Here is a 19346-nt window from a genome sequence, read left to right on the forward strand (position 1 = left end):
TGTATAGTTTATTCTGAACTAAATACATGCTTGAAAGAAAAGAAAAAAAAGTAGTGTACTGTTTTATTTTGAATCTTTGATCAATTCATCAGTCATATATTACACCCCATCACTGATAAAAAAAATTCGCCAGTCCTAGGGTGCCAATAGAGCTGACAAATTAGCCCAGGTAATGGCACCCAGGCTGGGGCAGCCCAAAATTTTGTCAGTCACATAGCTGCTACATCACTGATGAAACATCCAATTTGTCAGGGGTGTCACACCACTGATGCTGTAACAAATTGATTAAAATAGGCCAGTATCACTATAGTGCACCAAGGCACTTCTCTTACACTGGCCGGCAAGGCCGAGGAAAATTTTTGACATTTTATGACATTTTTTTCTTGGATCCGGCTCCTCGAAAAATGTCGATTTATGCCTTTTTCCCATGGTGTTTCACTTTTTCGGCCCTTCTTGCAGAAATTTTGATGGTATTTCTCCCTCTGGCGACCAAGATTAGACCCAAACAAGCCTAAAACACTTATCTCTGGTGACAATCATGCTGCTGATGGCCATCTGACAGTCGGCAAGCCTAAGAGAGTGGCCGGTGTTACACTATGTGATATGGCCTGCCAATGGCAAAATGGAGTTTTTTTCCATTTTTTGACCAGTCAAGAGGTAGATTTTGAGCCAAAAACATGTTTCCGTGGTCATCAGGCATCAATCTGGGCCCTAGAAGGCCCATTTTCGCACAATGTTTCAGTTTTCTGACACTCTGAAAATCGAAATCTTGTCTGATTCCTTAGAAATTTTATCAGTCGGTAGCTCTCGCTGAGATCTATCGATTTATGCACTTTTCGGACCTTTGACAAGTCCTGGGAAAATGTGGTTTCAGCTGCCTTCAGGTGTCACATCACCTATATCCGGCAATTGAGAAGTGCCCGTGGGCACTATATAAGGGCAACCCTCAGAAGGCTCAGAATCAGACACCTAGCAAGCAAATGCAAACCAATTACAAGCAGACCTCACAGGGGAGGATCAAAAAAAAACTCCAAGGTCTGCCTGCTATGTAGCTGACTATATAGTATACTATTGCAAGCCAGGTTTCAGGGAGATTGTCTGGAAGACTGCCAGGCAGTGTGCCCAATAGAGTAGGTAAGGATGGAGTTGTAGTCAGACTAGAGATAGAGATATTTCTGGGGGTTAGAAAGGCAGGTTACTTTAACAAATACTTTCAATCTGAGATAATTGGTTAAATTTCATATCAAAATTGTTAGAAGAGGGAAAAAGAGTCAAAAAAATATCAGAATTCAGTGTACATTGGGATAGGATATGAAAATCCTGACAAATGAGCTAGTGAGCAGAATAAACAAGAAACCACCTGAGCAAAGGCTACATTGGTGTACAAGATTGTGAGCTGCTACAATGTCTGGTGGCAGAACTACGCCACACACACAGTGATGACAACCTTCCACACAGGAGACAAGACAGTGGTCGCAAAAGTGTCAGGGGAACCCCCACTTCGGCCTTCTTCGGACTGTCCGAACGCATCTGAGGCGCATCTGACCGCTGCCCCCTCAGACGCTCCAACCTACCCCAACCCCTCGTCCTTGGCCTCCTTCGCCCGCACAATCACCGATCTGTCAAGACCCTCCCAACGATCACCTTGGGACAAGGCCTGCGATGCCGCTCAGGCCCTCTGCACTCTACGTCGGCAGTTACGGACGACCAGTATATAGTTGGCGCCCTAGCAGGCGGACCCTTAGAGTTTCTTCTCTTTGGATCCTCCCCTGCTAGGTCAGTCCCTCCGTGTATTTCCGTAGCTTTTATTCATACTTTGGATCCTCCCCTGCTAGGCTTTTGTCGGAGTCTCCAGGGTTGCCCTTACAAAAAGCAGCAAGAGATCTGGCAAGAGAGAGAGGATGTAACAGATGGATCATTGGGCCCACAAGCGAAGCGAGCAGAGTAGAATCAAACTAAAAGGGCCTATTAAAGCGGTCTCTTATCGAGGTCGGGGTCAGGGTTGAATCAGGTCGTTTCGGGCCCGATGAGTTGGTGATGCCTCCTTGCATAGAGAGAAGCAGTACAATAGACAATCTAAGTGATAGAGTACAGTATATGCTATCACACCTTATATACACGGGCCTGCTGAGGGGTGATCGGACACCCTTGACCTCTCCTGCTCCCACTCGCCCCCCATTCCTGGCCACAGAGGGGACAATCGTACATCTCTTGTGGGCCAGGTGCTACTCCTGATCTCCTAGCACTCCTCCCAGTCCCCTTGTGTCAAGTTGGGCTTGGCGACGGCTCGACACATCGTTCTCAGTCACATGCTTCCCACATGTGCATTGAGGATGGTGGGGTGGTCTAGGTGGGCAAGCGAATGGAATAAGGCAAGGTACAGTGATGATGACTAAGCTAAATGGTAACGGCTATGGACGCTGCCCCAGCAGCTCCAGTGTTCCTCCTACTGGGGCACCTATTCCCCGTTGTCATGTGCTGTGTATTGTGGGCCCTCAGTAGCCTGACACCAGTGCTGGAGCAGATGGGCCGGGTCTTATCCATGACAAAAGAGCGAGCTAGAAATGCCCAGGGTTTTAGTGGGCCCTGCACACTGCCTCGCAGTGGGGGGGAGCAGATCCCTACACTGTCATGGACAGCGTGTAGATGTACATTTCCCTGGGAGATGGCTGCACACATATCTTTCCCTCCCTTGAAGGTCCAAACCCTCTGCCTTTTATGTGGATATAGTAGGATAAGTTTGTTAACTGTATCAGTGTCAGAAATCGGCTCTATAAGACCACGCCACACGCTCCTGATCAAGTGCCAACAGACAAATAGCTTGACCACTACCCAAGGGTACAAAGAGAATGTAGGGGGAGATAAAAGCATGGCTACCTGCCATGCGGACACTGTAAGGGCAACCTTGCAAGGCTTGAAATCAGAGTCCTGAGCAGAGGGGGAATCCTTAGTGAACTACTACAACAGGAAGGGACACTACAGACTCAGCTGAGCAGAGGGGGAATCCTTAGAGAACAAGCCAAGGAGCCCTCTGCCCAGGTGCACTACTATATACTAGTGACCGGAGTAATGATAGAGTGACTGCGTAGCGACGGATGACGGGTTGGAGAAGTCAGGTGTCGCTAATGGACCCTAGGTGAGTGTCGAGTAGCCCTCGAAGCTCCGGAGAGGCAGGTTTGGGACCGTGATGCCAAGGGACCCAGGCATCCCTAGAAGGCCCAAGAAGGGCTTCGGGAGGTCCAGGCTACCTCTGGGCGTCTCTGCTTGTGACCGTGACGTGACAACCGGAATCGGAATTGAAATCGGAATCGACTCTGGGTGTGTGACCATGACGTTGATGAGGGTGGATGACGGGTGGGGAGACCGGAGATGAGAGACGGACTCTACACAACTAAAACCCAACAACAAAACAACAAATAGTCGTTCTGTCTGAGCGATAACCGTATAACACCGTTCCAAACGTCCAACAACCACCAATAACTGTCTCCTAATATGAGTGCAGAACCCTGGGAACAGAGCCTGTACACGGGTGTGCAAGGTTGTAGGGTAGATCGAATGAAATCTTATTAAAGATTCGTTTTGTGGTTGTCCTTAAGCGTACTATCGACGAAAACCCGCAATAGGAAAGCGTCAATACGATGCCCAGAACCGTTTATACTCGTTTGGATCAGGAACTAACTGCCTTAAACCCAAGTAGTCGTCTCAAGTCAGGAACTAACTGCCTTAAACTCTCGACCGCCAACCGAAACCAAGTGTATGCCAACCGAAACTCTTTTATACGGCAACCGGAACCCTCAACCCTTCGATCACAACGCCTTTTTACTTGAATGAAAGAGCTAGCAGGATGATATTGACAAGCTAGATCCCCAGATGCACCTAATAGTAACGGGGCAATCCGTGAATTGCTCAAATACAGGACAGAGATATAAATACTAAAACAGAAAATGATAAGATCAGGTAAATTGCCACAACAGAATGATGGTCCATGTGCATAATTTGTAAGGTATCGTTTCGCCATAAGGCCCAGAGTCGAAAATCCAGGTCTAGATGACCGGTAGCGCGTGTTTGGTGTCAATGACCTTTGTAAATCCTCCTTTATTGCAACCGTCTATGCGTTTTTGTGAACGGTCCGCTAACCGTTGTTGTTATCGTCATGTTGCTCCACTTCCTAGCTTTCCATCGATACCCATAACTTGAGGCTAACCGCCAGACACCGTTAGGCAACTCTTCTAACGAGATAATTGCAATCTATTGTTGAGTTGTTCAGTTGGACGGTTACAGGTTAAGGTCGCCGCGATCTGCAGCCAAGCCCTCGTTTCCACTGAGTCATATTTCCCGTTTAACCGCACCTCCACATGTCCTTGTCCTTGCGTAAGTTCCGAAACCGCGTTCCAATACTGTCAGGGACTGATCTGTTCGAAGCCTGGTTGAACCTTCATCGGAGCGTTCTGAGTTCGAGTCCCAACGTGTGCCAGACCGAATATGCCTTTTAGTTTACACTCCCTTTTGGTATATATAAAGGATTGGATGGATCCTCTATGTTGGTTGGGCTCTGCTGTGGTTTTTGGTTGTTGTAAGAGTCGTTCTGAACGGCCAGTTGCTGTCAACAACGGTCGAAGTCGAAAACGCCTCCTCGCAGATATCTCCCTAACTGGCCATTTGGGACTTATGCCAGTTCCTAGACGTGTGCTGTACCCATGAAACGAACGAAAACAGTGGTTTTCTATGTGTGTTCCAAAATGCGGCTTATCAACGTGACGGCCAGAAACGGAGAGGGAAGGCGTGGAGTGGAAAGGGAAGGAGTCTGGTCTAGCCCAAGGGCCAGGGAGTGTCGAAGAGGACCAATGGGAATGGCGGCCAGCCATGACCACCGGAGGGTAGCGACAGGGGGTCACTCGGAGACGTCCCCGGACGTCTCCAGAGAGGTGGAGGTGTGAGGGCGTGCAGCCTGGGGCGCTGCAGTGGGCACGAGCCTTAACGGCAGTAGGCCTCACCCAGGGAAAGACCCGATGACGGGGGCCGTGGTGGCGGAGTGGAGAGCGGAGCCATGGCAAAGCTCAGCCATCCGAACGTAAGCCCGAACGCTGACATAGGTTGGGGACACCCAAAAGGTCCAGCGGATAGAGATCGTAGGGAGACCTTGATAAGTAACAGCCCAGAGAGGCTAGAAGGCCATAGGCTTAAGGTCTCAGAGGGAAGTGGTGTGTTCACATCCGGAGAGGTCTCCGATGGCATTAGTGATCCCTGATGCTGATTCCGGAGGGACTTCCGGAGGGGAGTGGCCAGGGAAGTCGAAGACTAGGGATCACTGGATGTGGGATGTGGTGCAGGCAGTGGAGGGAGAGCGTCAGGGTGCGGAGACGCGAGCGGAGACGTGGCGCTTGATGGGATCAAGTGACGGCATCAGGGTTTCCCCTGACAGACACCGCTACTTAAGTGATCCTCCAGCACAGCCCTAACCTGAGCTCCGGCCAGTCCCGCAATCACATGCGAGATCTGTGCATCACCGCGCGCCCGTGATTCCCGCTATCGCTAACAATTAGATCTGTTAAGTACCACTAAAAGAAAAGATATGAAAATCCTGTGTTTGATAGGCTGGTTTACAAACCTGTTTATAAACATCATTTTGGGGCTCTTGGCATTATAAACTATTTTTTTGAATCTCAACATAGTTAAAAACTGCACCCTACTAGTATATTTCCTCTCCTCATCACTATGTAGCTATAGGGGAGGCAATCAGATCTGTGTGGTCCAGGCACTGTGTTATAGATAAGACTCAGCCTATCCTCTCCAAGCCTCTCCGGCGCTAGTGTCAGGCCACCAAGGGCCTAAGACACACAGCATGTGATGACAGGGAGCATGCATGTTAGAAAGAGGGAACAAACATGTAGGAAGTGACACCAAGCCCAACTGGGGGTAATATGGGAATAGGGAGGAGTCTAGGAGTAAGTAGCACCCAAGAGAACAGGCTGGGTGTTATCCATGACATGTTCAGGGCCCTCATAGCCCAGCACCAGCAACCCAAGAGGATAGGCCAGGACTGACTGTCTAGGGGGGTTACTGTGTATCAGCACTGATGTGCCTAATAGTGTTGCAAAGAGTTCAAGAGGGTCTGGGGAAGAGCAGTCTGAGGAAGGTACCAACTTCCAGAAATGGTCATGTTATATTGAGAAATTACATGAATATATGTATGCAATTACTTGTTACCCAGATTATTATACCCGAAGAATATACCAAAAACGAAAGCAAATATCACAGTGTTTGCACCACAACAGCGGTGTCGTCCACCCAGGCACTGTCCTCGACGTCCAAAGTAAGCATCGCGGAGACAGCTGCCCGATCCTCGCCACCGAGGGCTTGGCGCAGTAATCTGCAGGCGAGATTGTCCTGCGTTTCCAAATCGGGGAGGCTCTTGATTTGGTCCTTGTCTTCCCGCATCGCCCACTCGACCAACACGCTTTCTTCGCCAGCATCATGGCCGCGGCACAGCTCGGCAAATCCATCAGTCGCGAGAATGAGATATCGGGGCCGTGGGGATGAGCGGGAATTCCGTCGCGGGAGGCGACGGTGTGTGACTTCTGGAGCAGCTGAGATATATGGCGGAGTTATGTTCCGCTCGAGACAGCGTTCCCAAGCCGCGGTATCGCTGAAACCCGGGGCCAAGTTGTACAGTATACGGCGAGTGAATGCGGGTGGCTGTTTGAATGGGACATCACCCAGTCCTGAAAATAGTTTTTTATATTTGCCATTCAAAGACAGAACAACTTACCTCGAGTGGGTGCCAACGCGCCGAGGACTCGCCGATCTACGACGCATTCCGGCTCACCAGGATGCTCTCTGTGGACACGTGCGATTTCCGCGTCGTTGGCGCCGTTATGTTCGGCAGTAATAAACTCTACGTCCCAGCCTTCAGTGGCTTTCGGTGACACGAGAACTGTAGATGTATCAATTTGACTGCAAATTTGATCGGAATAGCAGAGTCCCCACCAGCCTGGCAATCTCCGAGGTTAGCCACCCACAAATTCTCGTGGTCGGGGTCAGTTAGAGCGACAAGAGCGGTCGTCCCGTACATGCACAGCCGGGCTTTTCTGTAGTTGTCACCCCCCTTGTGTTGGTCGTTAATAATCTCGCTGATTTCATGGTCCGAGTATTCGTCCAGCCTGTCTGACCCTCCGAATAAGTCCAGGATGTCGCCAGCTATTGCGTCGTCAAACGCGACAATTGAGCGGGAGAATAGATTGGAGATGAACGCGGGGGAAATTTGTGGCTGCTTGAGGTGTTCCGACAAAAACTCCTCGACAATAATAGGCAGATGGTGCGCGACATGTTCAACGGTTTCATCACCGAGATGACCTGTGAGGCAGTTTCAACCTCCGCTCGACCGTTCGCTGTGTGGCCCACCATCGAAAACACCCGTCAAGGTCCAGCGCCGCCCGTGAATATTCAGTTGCTTCAAGACATATCGGTCTTGAGTGTTTGTTGTCGGTGCAGGTTGGAAGTTGACTCCGTCCGCCCGCCAGCCCTTGTCGCGTGAAAAAAGGACAGTTGAGGGGTCAGCGACGCGCTCGAATTCTTCCCAAATCTCTTCATCTTCAAGGAGGTAATAGGCTCGCGGCCACGGACCATCGTCAGGAGTAAGCCGGGTGCCAGCAGGGAGGTCTTCGAGGTAGGCCCATTGGAGGCTGTCGCCCATATAGGGCAGCGGAAGCGGACGGGCGAAAGAAAAATAAGGTCAAGATGGACGCGCTGGATAAATACGAATGAGCATGTGACTTCCGCGTTACATAATTGCATCTTGACGATCGAGTCGTATTTCGTGCAAAAAGCAGCAAATTAGCGCAGGATTTGGGCCCGGAAAGTGTTATCTGGACCCACAACTGTCGAGTTCATGGTCCGACGCGTCTTTTCTCAGCACCAGTGCCACCCACATGGCAGACTGTTTCATAAAGGCGATCAAGCCGGTCGCTCTTTTACTGGCCGATCAAAGCACGCGTATTTTCGGCGTACTCTCCTAAAGCCCTCATGAACTCAGTGCTTGTTCCTGTTTGCCTTGCAACAAGCGTGGAATGGGAGGGCATCGAAGCTTCTGTACTTCTACTCTTGCTCGAAGATTAAACGCCGTCGATTTAGAACCCGGCTTGCCTCCGCGGCCTTGTCTAAAAATGTCTGAAAATGCGGGGGAAATGCTGATGGTAGGCAAGCAGTTGTTACTCCCCACATATCTCAATACGACTGTTGTCAGTCGAATTCAATTTGAAACTCTCAACCATTGGCAGCAGACGTGGGCAGCCCCAGACAGGAACTGAATGAGATAGGTTGAAATACAACTTGGCAAACAATCATGCCTGCTGCCCCCAAGGGACCCACCAGGACCCACTACATACTTAGGCCTCGGCTTTTGAGCTTCCCACATCATCGGACTCCCGCGGATGCTTTTTCTCCTTGTTACTCAACGCCAGCAGAATGCGCTCCATGCGAGCCATGTCTTCTTGTCCTTCGCCAGAGCCGAATGCGAGGTCCTATGGAACTCGAAGTCAACCACAAAGACCAATCAGGCACGAGCGAGACAGACCATCTCTTCGAGTGACTTTCCGAACGTCTCTGGAAGTACCCAATAAGCAAAGGCAATCCCCATCAACATGAACATGAGGAAGAATCTATTCAGATATTCAGTTGGCGAATATAAAGCCGTTGGACACGCACAGATAGGTGCCATAGGTAATGGCCTTGAGCATATCGGGAACAACTATTCCGACCACAAACTATAGAGTAGTTCAAAACCGGAAACAAAGCCAGAAACAACTTACGTTGGTCATCCAATTCGCAGAAGCACCCAGCGCAACTCCGTGAGCCCGAGTCGACAAAGGGAAGACTTCTGAGATGACCTATTCTCAATTGAGTTTGGTTCAGCCTCACTAAACCAGTCATACCGTCCATGAAACCGGACCTGAACCAGCGTCAATCTGCTACCACACTGAGAAGGCTTGTCTTTGACTTACCCCATGAAGTGCCAAAGAACGCGACATAAATCCATATAAACGTCGCTGTCGTCCACCCCGCAGCGGAGTTGTTCCAATCCGGTTGGTACGTGGCCGTTAATGCCGCAACCAGAATCAACATGAGGGCCATTCCGCTACCTCCGATGATAAGCAGCGGACGGCGACCCACTCGGTCGATGGTAGCGATTGCCGGGAGTGTGGATATGATGAATACAACTGGGAGCAGTCCTTGAGGTTTTGATTCTTTAGCAAATGGGAGCGGCGTACCACCAATGACACCTGCTGCGAGTAGAGAAACTGTTTTCCCCGGTAAACCGAGCGAGGAGAAGATTGATGGAGCATAGTAGACAATGGCATCAATGCCAGACCTGCAAGCTATGAGAAATATGTTCCTTCCGCAGAAAAGTGTTCTTACATTTGTTGGAAGAACTGCGTGAGACACGCGACTACACAGCGTGATTATTCGATCGATTAGCAACAGTTCAACACACCTGCTGTTCGTCGGAACATATGAATGGTCGTGAATAACTCCCCAAATTGCGCGATCTGGAGCTTGAACTGTGTCCATGCGTCTTTGCTCGTGAGACCAGGGAATCGTTCAGCTGTGGTCTCCGCCTCTTTCGCGTAATCAGTACTTGGCTATGACATGAAAGGAAATCAAAACCCACCAAACAGCGCCTCTGCTTGAATCTCGGTATACTCCAATTGGACTATCTCAGAGTCCTCTGGCATCTTCCTTAACCATGCTAACGTGCTCAACGCCTCTTCATTGCGCCCTCTCCGAATGAGCCATCGTGGCGTGTAGGGAAGCGTGAAGCTAAGCAGCGCCAACGCCAACGAGGGGACTCCCTGACCGGCGAGACAGACGCGCCACGAGGCGGAGTTCGTCTCTGAGATGAAGTTGGTGCCAAATCCGACCCTGGTTTAGGCAGTTAGCAGTAGGCGAAAGTAGCGGCCGCAGGCTCACCAGAATGATATGCAGATGCCAGTCACAATCGCTAATTGCTGGATGGAGACAACAGTGCCACGTAGCTCTGGTGGTGAAATCTCCGAATTGTACCTAGCAAGCAAGTCAGAAGGGGGTTTCGGTCAGATCACAAGCAGCCCACAATGGAACGGCTGCAGAAAGACTTCCCACTGCCCAGCCGATAAAGAATCTCCCCACGAACTGATGGTACTAAAATGAGATTCGGCGAGACATTATATGAAGGGCAAACCATCCAAGCCGCATTTTGTGCTCCGGTCGTCAAAGCCGTCCCCAACAGGCAAATCATAGCCCCCACAAAAAGTGTCCACCGTCGAGATATAATGTCGCATAAGTATCCCTAGATATAAATTAGCCTTGCTGACTGTCTCTTTGAGAGTGGGTTACATTCGATAAAGCTCCTGCCCAACCACCAAGACCGAGTGTCCTTGCCGAGTATTAACTACAAGCGTATAACGAGAACAGAAAAAGCCCACGAAACACTCCAACCCTTGAATGAGGAGTCGTTCGCAATGCGAGCGAATCTCCTGTCGTTGACAAATGCATCCATGACAAGAACCTGGGAGTAGGCACCCTGCTCATAGCCATAACACAATGCACCAAGTCTAATCGTTGGTCAGGAAATAAGAATGGAAAATTTAGCTCGACGTACGTGGTGATAATAGCCAGCCTAAACAAGCGAGGGTTCTGCATTAACCCTCGAATCCCAGCCGGACCAGCAAGTTCAGCGCGTCGGGCGGCATTTGCAGCTTGTAGGCCCCCCATTCCTGACTCAGAAGAGGTCGGCGGCTCCACGAAGTATCCTTCCGTTGCCTTTTATTATCCACATCGGCCCCAGGGTGCCGAACCGCCGTGGCCAGCGCTCCTTCGCTGTCTTATGCGACACCTTGTGACGTCGAAAACTTGAAAGCGGACAAGGAATCATGGCACATGACCTAACACATAAAGCATGCATATGAAGGTCCACTCGGAAGAATAGAGCATAGACAAATAGAATTTTCCGCACTCGAGGATAGAGGATACAGCCAGTATAGAATAGGAAATGATACGATATGTAGTAGTAGGGCAGACAAGGTAAAAAAAGAGACACTGACAACAGAGCAAGAGAGAGTACACCACAATACAACAAGCCATCCGGAACAATTTACAGCTCGTCGTCGGTGACCTCCTCGCCGCGCTTCTTGCGGGCCATGCGCTCCTTCTTGGCCTTGCGCGCCTCGCCAGCAGTCAGTTTCTTGGTCTTTTTCGTGTCGATCTTGTTGCCCATCGCATCGTACTGGTCGTCGTCTTCCCCATCCTTCTTGTCAATGCGAGGACCCGAGCCTTGGCCCTCAACCCAGTTATGGCCGGAAGCCTCCAGACGTCCATCCCTCATGGCCCAGACTCTGCAAAGTGGTTAAGCAAAAAAGCAAAGATAAACCACATTTGATACGTACTCCTCGCAAAGGGACTCGGAGAAGTCACGGTTGTGCGTGATGACAAGCACACCACCCTCGAAGACCTTGAGTGCTTCGATGAGAGCGGCAAGCGATTCACGATCGAGGTAGTCTGGGAAGAATTGATTAACTGATGTCGACTGAGAGATGAATCGACTTACTGGTCGGCTCGTCAAGGCAGACAACGTGGGGGCGGCGCCAGGTAGCAGCACCAAGGACAATCTTGACCTTTTGTCCTCCAGAGAGACCACGCATGGTGTTGTGGCTGACAAACTCTGGCTCGAGACCGAAATCGGCAAAGTGCTTCTCGATTTCACGTCGGACGAGAGGGCGCAGGAGACCAAGACGCTGGGCCTCACGAGTGTCGACTTCAAGGACTTTCTGTATGAGGCATTAGAGAGAGAGGACAAAAATTAACCTGAGTGCACCAACCTTCTCGAAACCACGCTTGACAAGGTCGTCACGCGGCAGCCAGATGTTTTCAGACGAGCTGAGGCCCTTGAGCGAAACCTCGTACTCGTAAGACTGCTTGAGCTTCTTGCGGGCGAGAATCTCATCGATGAGGCGCTTCTGGCCCTCAATGACGATAACAGCACCATCCTTCATGCGCTTGGCCTCCTCCTCGCTGATGATACGGTTGGCCTTGGTCATCTCCTCCAAATCTTCACCAGTCTGGTAACGCCACAGCATGTACTCGAGGGGCGTCTTGTCGAGGTGGTGGTCGATATGGTGGAACGCGTGTTGGGCAACGTAACCGATGACCAAGTTGGGGTGCTTCCAGATTTCACCACCCTTGTTGGGCTCCATGTCGCCGATGAGCAGTTTGACAAGGGTACTCTTGCCGGAACCGTTGGGACCGAGAACGGCGACACGGGACTTGAGCGAAACTTGCAGCGTAATGTCATAGAGCTGCTGGTTGACCTGGGTGGGGTATTGGAACCCAACTTTACGCATCTTAAGAAGGGCCTTCTCCTTGGTCTTGACACCTTCGAGGAGAGGGGGGTCGGGCAGCTTGAACTTGTAGTCCTCAGCAGCCTCGAGAGTATAGTAGGATTTGGCCTCGGGCACGGCCTGGACGAACTTCTCGAGGTTGCCACGGTAGCGGCGAAGTTTGAAGCGGTTTAGGTGGAGGACGTCGGTGATGGTGTTGTTGAGGAAGCTCGAGTCGTGAGACACGATGACTAAGCGAGTGGTCAGCAAATAAAACATTAGCCAAGAACAATAGACGTACTGGAGGTGCAAGTCTTGAGACCGGTAAGGTAGTTCTCGAGCCAGGCGATGTTGACGACATCGAGATGGTTAGTGGGCTCATCCAAAAGCAGGATGTCAGCGCGGAAAAGCATTGCACGAGCCAAAGCAAGCTTCATCTTCCAACCACCGGACAAGCTACCGATGGCATTGCCTTGACGCTCGTCATTGAAGCCGACGGAGGCGAGGGTGGTGATGACCTCGTCCTTGGTGGCGAGAATGCGCTTGTCGCTGAGGATGAACTCGAGAACAGAGGTATCCTCCTCGCTGCCATCAATGTCATGCTCAACATAGAAGGTACGGACTTCGTCAGGCGACGGGAAGCCCTCGACTTGTCTAAACAAATGTTAACTGGTGATAACGGGAAAATACAGCGAACTACGAACCCATTGCAAATAGCACGCATGAGGGTGGACTTGCCGGTACCGTTCTTGCCGCACAGACCGTAGCGGTGGCCACGCTTGAGACGGAGAGTAGCGGTGTTGAGCAGGATTTTGGCACCATAGGCTAGTGAGAACTGGCAGTTGCATAGATCTTCGCCTTCCTCCTCATCCTCAGGCACCTCAGCAGTGTCATCGTCTTCAACCGCGGAGCGAACGACCCACTCGCGGGTAACAGAGACGGGCTCAGGAGAAGGAGCAACAAATGCGAGGTATGGCGCAAGGCCATCCCACTCGGGAACGTCAAAGTTCTTGAGGTTGACAAGGTTGGCCGCGAGTGAGGCGGTGTAGACGACAGTGGCGTCAGAGGTAGGAACTTCACCGCCAAGTTTCTTGTAAATGGCGGAAAGGGTTGAGATCAAGCTGCTTGGTTCGGCAAGCTTGAGGGGCGGGAGATCGGAAGCGTCACCGGTCGGGACTTCTCCAACCTGGCGAAGAGTGGCGATGGCCTTGCCGATAACACCACGAGCTTCGGGGTCACCGATGGTCGTCTCGACCTTGATAAGACCTGGGAGAAGCTTGGGCAGGAAGGGGCGGACGGTGATCGGCGAGTCGACAAGCTTAGACATGTTGTCAACAATACTGCAGAACAAGATCAGACAAATCATGATGCAGATAACAAGTTGATCAAAAACACTCACACCGCGACCTTACGCTTAGTAGCAGTGAGCTTCTCGTTCAGACCACGGGCCAGGAGGGGAACCATGAGGGAGAGGGTTGGGGAGTCTACTTCAGAAACGAATGTGGTGGCCGAGAGGAGGGCGATGGTGTTCGGGACCTCTTCTACGGGATTAATTAAGGCTTTGATAAGAGCCGGGATAAAACGTTCGATGTCCTTGTTGGAGACGAGAGCGGTGGCCTTCGTAAGCGAATCACGGGCCGCCTTCTTCACGTCGGCTTTGGTGTCCCAAATAACTTCGGAGAGAACAGGTACGATCTCGGGCATGAGACGGGCAGTCTGGGTTGGCGCACTGACAACGAGTTGGTTGAGAACCTCGAGGGAGCCAGTCTTGATCTGCCATTTGCCGGCAGTTTTGATTTGTTGAAGAAGGGGCGGGAGAATAAGGGCAGTAGCCCAGGGGTTCATAGCTGCAACGAACTCGCGCACAGCGGAAACAGCAGCATTTCGGGCTGCAGGCATTTTGTCAGCGAAGCCCTCAAGGAGAGCGGCATAAATGCCGGAGCTGATGAAGGTAGGCTCGATGGCTTTTACACCGCCTTGTTTGGAAAGCGTTGTGATGGCGTCAGCAGCACCCTCACGGGCGGCGGGTGACTTTTTGTCGGCGAGGGCCTTGACGATGGCATCAGTGACACCAGTGATGGCGGAGGGACCCTTCTGGGCAAGGGCAACGAGGCTGGTGGCAGTGGACTCGCGAGTGGCTTTGTCGGCGACGAAAAGGCTGGCGACGTCAAATTCCTTGAGGGAAACGGGGGCGGGAGTGGCAGCGGGCATTTCAGATGTCTACATCGTAGCCAGTCAGCAAGTATGCTCCACAAAATGCGTACAAACACACCTTTAGAGGTGGTATGGTGGAAAACTCTAGGAGATAAGTCTATACGAGGGCCAACAAGGACAGGGAACGCTCTATAGGCAGTATCTAGGTGGCTCAAAGGCCTAAGGCGCGTCAGCAAGCAGTGGAGCCACAGCCGGCGACAAACCTCTAAGGGGGAGAAAGGGAAAGGGAAGAAAGCACACCGCCAAGCTCGGCTATATTAGGTCAGTTTTTCGTCACGGTCACACTGTGACACACAGCCCCACTTGGACGATGCCGAGATGCCTCTGGGGCCCTTGAGCCGATTTTCTGACTGGGTTCGGTCGCGGCTTGCTTGACTCAACGTCGTGGTGCGCAGCCAACTCGAGCCCTTTCTAATCGTAGTCTCTAGCCGTGGCCACATTGCCGAAGCGATCACGCCGCATGTTTTGTCACTATCCAACCAAAATGTAATTCGCCACCCTGTTATGAGATGACTACAGGAGCTCAGGGCTGCTTGAAACAACGTCTGCCTCCATCACCTGTTGCGGGGAACGCTGATGCACCCCACAAATCCATCAAAAACCCCACTATCGCCGTGTGGGGCCAACGTTTGAAGATAAGGAGACAACGTCAGACCGGAGTCCGCGCGTATCTTGAGTTAACCGCTGTCGTTCCATTCCCTATGCCAGTCTTCATCCACCTTAACCTCTCCAACAAATTCAATCGAACACAACAAACACGTCTGCCTGAAGACTGATAGAGTGAGAATTTAAATAGAACGGAGACTTTTCATACCGCCCCCTCTGTTTTGTCGATCACTTGGTCTCGAGGTCGGCAAGCTCATCTCCGTGAAGGGTGGAGGGTGGTATTAAAGAACAACGTCAACCACAAGTCATCTTGTTCTTACTTATCGCCTTCCGCTGAGCGCTATAGTACTTGCATGCAACCAACGACGATGGCGATGCCCGCAAATCAATCGCCCAAAGTCAATCGAATCAAGGGACTAAAAGGGAAGCCAGGCCTCGTTGACGAAGTACTGCCCGCGCACCGACCAGATTGAATGATAGTTTTAACATCCGAGGTGAGCATCGAGTAACGCTTCAGTTATCCCTGCTTGCAAGTTGACGATGAGAACACTCTTGAATCTTGGCTTGATTTTCGCCGAAATGAGCATTGCAACGATCGAGAAACTCAGGTAACGTTCGACTCGGCAGAAAAAGGAGAAAGCCACGCCCAGTAGGGTAAGAACCGATTACTTGGTGGTCGTTCGAATGAGAGTGATGTCAGTCATTCGCAGATGATACAGAGCTTGAAGACATATACAGAAAATCAACGAATATGTAAGTTTGCCTCAAAATCTGCCACTAATGGAACATATCGGACTAGATTCTGGTTGCAACTCCGGATCGCCTCGATCAAGGATTGCTGGTTCTCATAAACGACGGTGTTATCTAGAATCCGCTTCGTTGCGACAGCCCAGCAAACCTACGAAATATGAACAACGAAAACCTACTCAAGCAGACACATACTGGAAGAATGGGATCGAGGTGATAGCAGTCCTCCAGTGTGAAGGTACTGCTGATGCTTACAATCTCCAACACAGCATCGCGGTACCTCGAGGAGGACTCCGGATGATTTGGCGCGAAAACGCCATAAAGGTCCGCCAGGCTCGTCAGAGCCATTGTCAAGCAAAGCTTGAGAACAATGTCCGTCGTATGCGACTCGGGCATGAACGACACCCGAATCTGAACTGGGTTCAGGAAACCCAGATAGCCGTGTAGTTGTTCGATGAGTCGCCAGTATTCATCAAACCACGCGGTAGGCGTTGCTTGGGCTTGCCTGTGTTAGCCGACAAGAAAGGTCGCAAACAGTGAAATGAACGTACAATTACTCCAACTCGTCGTTAACTGCCTCGTTCTTCTCAGAAGGAGATTGCTCTTCGCCCGTTGAAAATTGATGTCAGCATTGTTGGGTAGTTTCGAGGGCTACAGATATATTGAGTGGTTGGCATCTATTAAAGGCTGAAGACACACCAGTAGACGCTCAAACGACGATACTAGTCGCTGGTCAATGTCGTAGGGGGTTCCGATCACTATCTTTGAGCTCAAACCGACCCAAATGAGCTTCGAAAACACCGATCTAAGCTCGTCCGCCTCTGTAATCGGGAGCAACGAGTACATGCCCGACCCACTATTTCCATCGTTGATGGGAGTACTGTTTAGCACTGCGAGGTCCATGTCGTTTTCCAACGCTGCCTGCCCTGCGATGCTGAGGAATTCTTGTCCGCGCTGGAAATCTTGCTTGTGAAAGAAGTAAAGTGATAGGCTGAGATGGACCAGAACACGCGTCGATAGGTCCGGAGGTGGCCCCAACATGCCCTCGATACCACCGAGCACCAGTCGCATATGCATGACTTCGTCACCATTTCTGTCAGTAGCATACGTCCATGTTTGATGAGTTTCACAGTAGTCGAGCATTGCACCCCAAAGATGACAAAGATGCACAAGCACTGGGTGAACAACGGTTCCAGACAAGTCTCCATGAACGATTGCCTGGAACTTATGGGCTGGGAGCACAAAGCCGAACTGAAGTCGCTTGGCCAGGAATTTTTTTCGTCTAATATTAGAAATAGGATCAGGGTCGACGCAATTAATCGGTGCCGTAGACACTTACAAACGCAGCATCTTCTCTTCGAGGGTTTCCGAAGCTGGTGGGAGGGATGTGGAGGGGGAAATCGCTTGGTATGAATAGTCAAGCTCTGAGTCGTCTGCCATGTAGACGGGTGGTGGTCCAACTGCGCTGGGCGTGGAAATGTTACGGGCATCGAAATACATCCGTGAAGTTGGGGGAGGCGGAGAATGTGCTGCAAACATCTCGTCTAGTTGGACTGAGGTCCCCTGGGGGTAGGTTGATTCAGGCTGTGGTGCTGTCTTGGCCTGAGCAAGTAGTTGCTCAAGCTCGAGTGTCCGTTCAATCAAGGCACGAGTGAAGCTCATCTGGCTGTTGTCGTTGAATTTACATTCATCCTCCTTCTTCGACGCAACACACGTCCTACATGGCCAGTCCCCACTGCATTTCTGGGAGACATGAGGTAAGCTTTCGGAAGGAATTGCAACAAACCTTCTTTTTCCGTCTAATACAAACTCTATGAGCGCTTAACCCCAGATGACGAGTGATATCGTACCTGCAAGCAGTACAAGCAGCTCCTTTGCGCAGTTCTGGTCCATGGGATAGATTCGGCACAACGGTATAGTTGCAATCAACCTCGATTCTTGCTCGAGAACAGGGCCCACACGGCTGCTCTCCGTCACACTTCTTCAAGCCACCAAACAGTCAGTGAAGCATCGAACAATGGGGAAAATCCCACAACTCACGATCTTTTTGGCCCGACACCGAGCACAAGTGGAGATTGGTTTGGCTAGCTTGGTGTCCATGATGGCCGTTCTCCGTGAGGCAGGTCACGATAACGTGTCTTACCTCTTTGATGGCCGCCTCGATTGCCATCATTGTTCGGTGGATTTGGTACAGACCTCCGTCGGCGATCTGACATTTCCGCATGTCGATGTTTATGATCCCGCTGATCCATACTTTAATTGTTTTCTTGTCCTCGATCGTCAGTTAGGGGAACGAGCAAAAAAATCGGAGGTAAGAGTGAAATCCGAAGCTGTGTGGGTGTAGTGACTGGACAGTTGCATTTGCAGCGCAGAGTTCCCGCTTTCAGACAAGTTGACCGCGAAGTGACTTGACTTGATGGCTCCCATTCGACTCATTTCTGGACGTGTCATCTGGCGCATCATCCTCTCACACGAAAATTGAGTGTCTCACGGTTTATTAGTTGGTAAAAGGTCGGCGCGTTGCGTATAGTACGCACAAAACACTCTCTGCACCCATCATCTATCGTACCGAACCCCTCCGCTTGCCCTCCGCTATAACGATTGCTCCAGCATTTGAGTTTTCGTCTGTCTTCATCGGCAATCAAGACGTGCAACTGGCTTGTGGATTTTCATGTGCCTAAACGAATCAGAACAACTTGAAACTGGAGGAGATGAAATGAAGCCAAAGGAACAGGTAGGTGGACCACATGTGCGTTGTGTCTTACGGGACAACAGGTACCAAACTCGAGTCTTAGTCATTCCATTGCAGGCAGAGAAATGAGCTTCATTTGCGGTATCATATCGTCGGACGGATCTCTCGAAGGTAGATTGCATACCAAGGGACTACACAAGACTATGCCCAGAGTTGGAAACGACTGCAACAGAATCTTCTATCCACGTAGGTCAAATGAACCGAAATGCGAGACTTACCGATCAGTTTTTCGTAGAATCATATCTTCGCGAGGCATATCTTCCACGGCAAGACAGTCGTTAAACCCACAACACATAGGTAGGTAGCGAAGGATCGCCGAATGCCAACGAGAAGAAGAAGAACCATCAGCGCCAGCAGAATATTTTGCGTTGTGAACGAGCATAGATTGGAGCAAGAGTCTGGGAGTCAAAGTATTCCAGGAACGACAGGAGGGAGAAGCTTCTACCGCGTGGGTCAGATCGACTCCAGTTTACGCCAACACTTACTTTGGAAAGAGATGGAGAATGCCTTGCAACACAGCGAGCTCTTCGAACCCATGAATGCTCAGGCTGAATGCCCATCAGCAACGATGTTCTCGGTAAACGCGACATAGAAAACGACATAGTTATCGAACCGCCAGAGGCCAAGTTTCCTGGATTAGCGTTAGATGACCTTCTGGGTTAAAGAACGCGCTGGTT

The 19346-nt window shown here is 50.8% G+C and overlaps 4 protein-coding genes across 4 annotated transcripts; all 4 read right to left on the reverse strand.

The window, feature by feature from the left end:
• Positions 1-6252: 6252 nt before the first annotated feature.
• On the reverse strand, positions 6253-7693 carry MIND_00993200 (Mitochondrial type 2c protein; the record flags this gene model as incomplete). Its single annotated transcript, XM_037366536.1, has 4 exons — positions 6253-6722; positions 6770-6934; positions 6988-7353; positions 7402-7693. The coding sequence occupies 4 exons, from the start codon at positions 7691-7693 to the stop codon at positions 6253-6255; spliced, it is 1293 nt and encodes a 430-aa protein (XP_037215930.1).
• Positions 7694-8384: 691 nt separating this feature from the next.
• Positions 8385-10749, reverse strand: MIND_00993300 (Hexose transport-related protein; the record flags this gene model as incomplete). The annotated part of the gene is made up of 16 exons (XM_037366537.1): positions 8385-8519; positions 8573-8657; positions 8704-8762; positions 8808-8885; positions 8931-8947; positions 9000-9215; positions 9267-9367; positions 9415-9445; positions 9491-9616; positions 9668-9918; positions 9967-10059; positions 10109-10167; positions 10217-10324; positions 10372-10411; positions 10461-10589; positions 10637-10749. The coding sequence occupies 16 exons, from the start codon at positions 10747-10749 to the stop codon at positions 8385-8387; spliced, it is 1641 nt and encodes a 546-aa protein (XP_037215931.1).
• A 379-nt stretch (positions 10750-11128) lies between these two features.
• Positions 11129-14561, reverse strand: MIND_00993400 (uncharacterized protein; the record flags this gene model as incomplete). The annotated part of the gene is made up of 7 exons (XM_037366538.1): positions 11129-11369; positions 11421-11532; positions 11582-11801; positions 11853-12601; positions 12652-13004; positions 13055-13690; positions 13750-14561. The coding sequence occupies 7 exons, from the start codon at positions 14559-14561 to the stop codon at positions 11129-11131; spliced, it is 3123 nt and encodes a 1040-aa protein (XP_037215932.1).
• A 1351-nt stretch (positions 14562-15912) lies between these two features.
• On the reverse strand, positions 15913-18032 carry MIND_00993500 (uncharacterized protein; the record flags this gene model as incomplete). Its single annotated transcript, XM_037366539.1, has 8 exons — positions 17958-18032; positions 17768-17898; positions 17704-17716; positions 17257-17660; positions 16617-17199; positions 16469-16568; positions 16113-16417; positions 15913-16068 (listed from the first exon to the last, which is right to left on the reverse strand). The coding sequence occupies exons 1-8, from the start codon at positions 18015-18017 to the stop codon at positions 15913-15915; spliced, it is 1752 nt and encodes a 583-aa protein (XP_037215933.1). The 5' UTR covers positions 18018-18032.
• Positions 18033-19346: the final 1314 nt, after the last annotated feature.

Source organism: Mycena indigotica (genome assembly GCF_014461135.1).
Source record: "Mycena indigotica strain 171206Taipei chromosome Unknown Mind.scaff0009, whole genome shotgun sequence".
Classification (NCBI taxonomy): Eukaryota; Fungi; Basidiomycota; class Agaricomycetes; order Agaricales; family Mycenaceae; genus Mycena; species Mycena indigotica.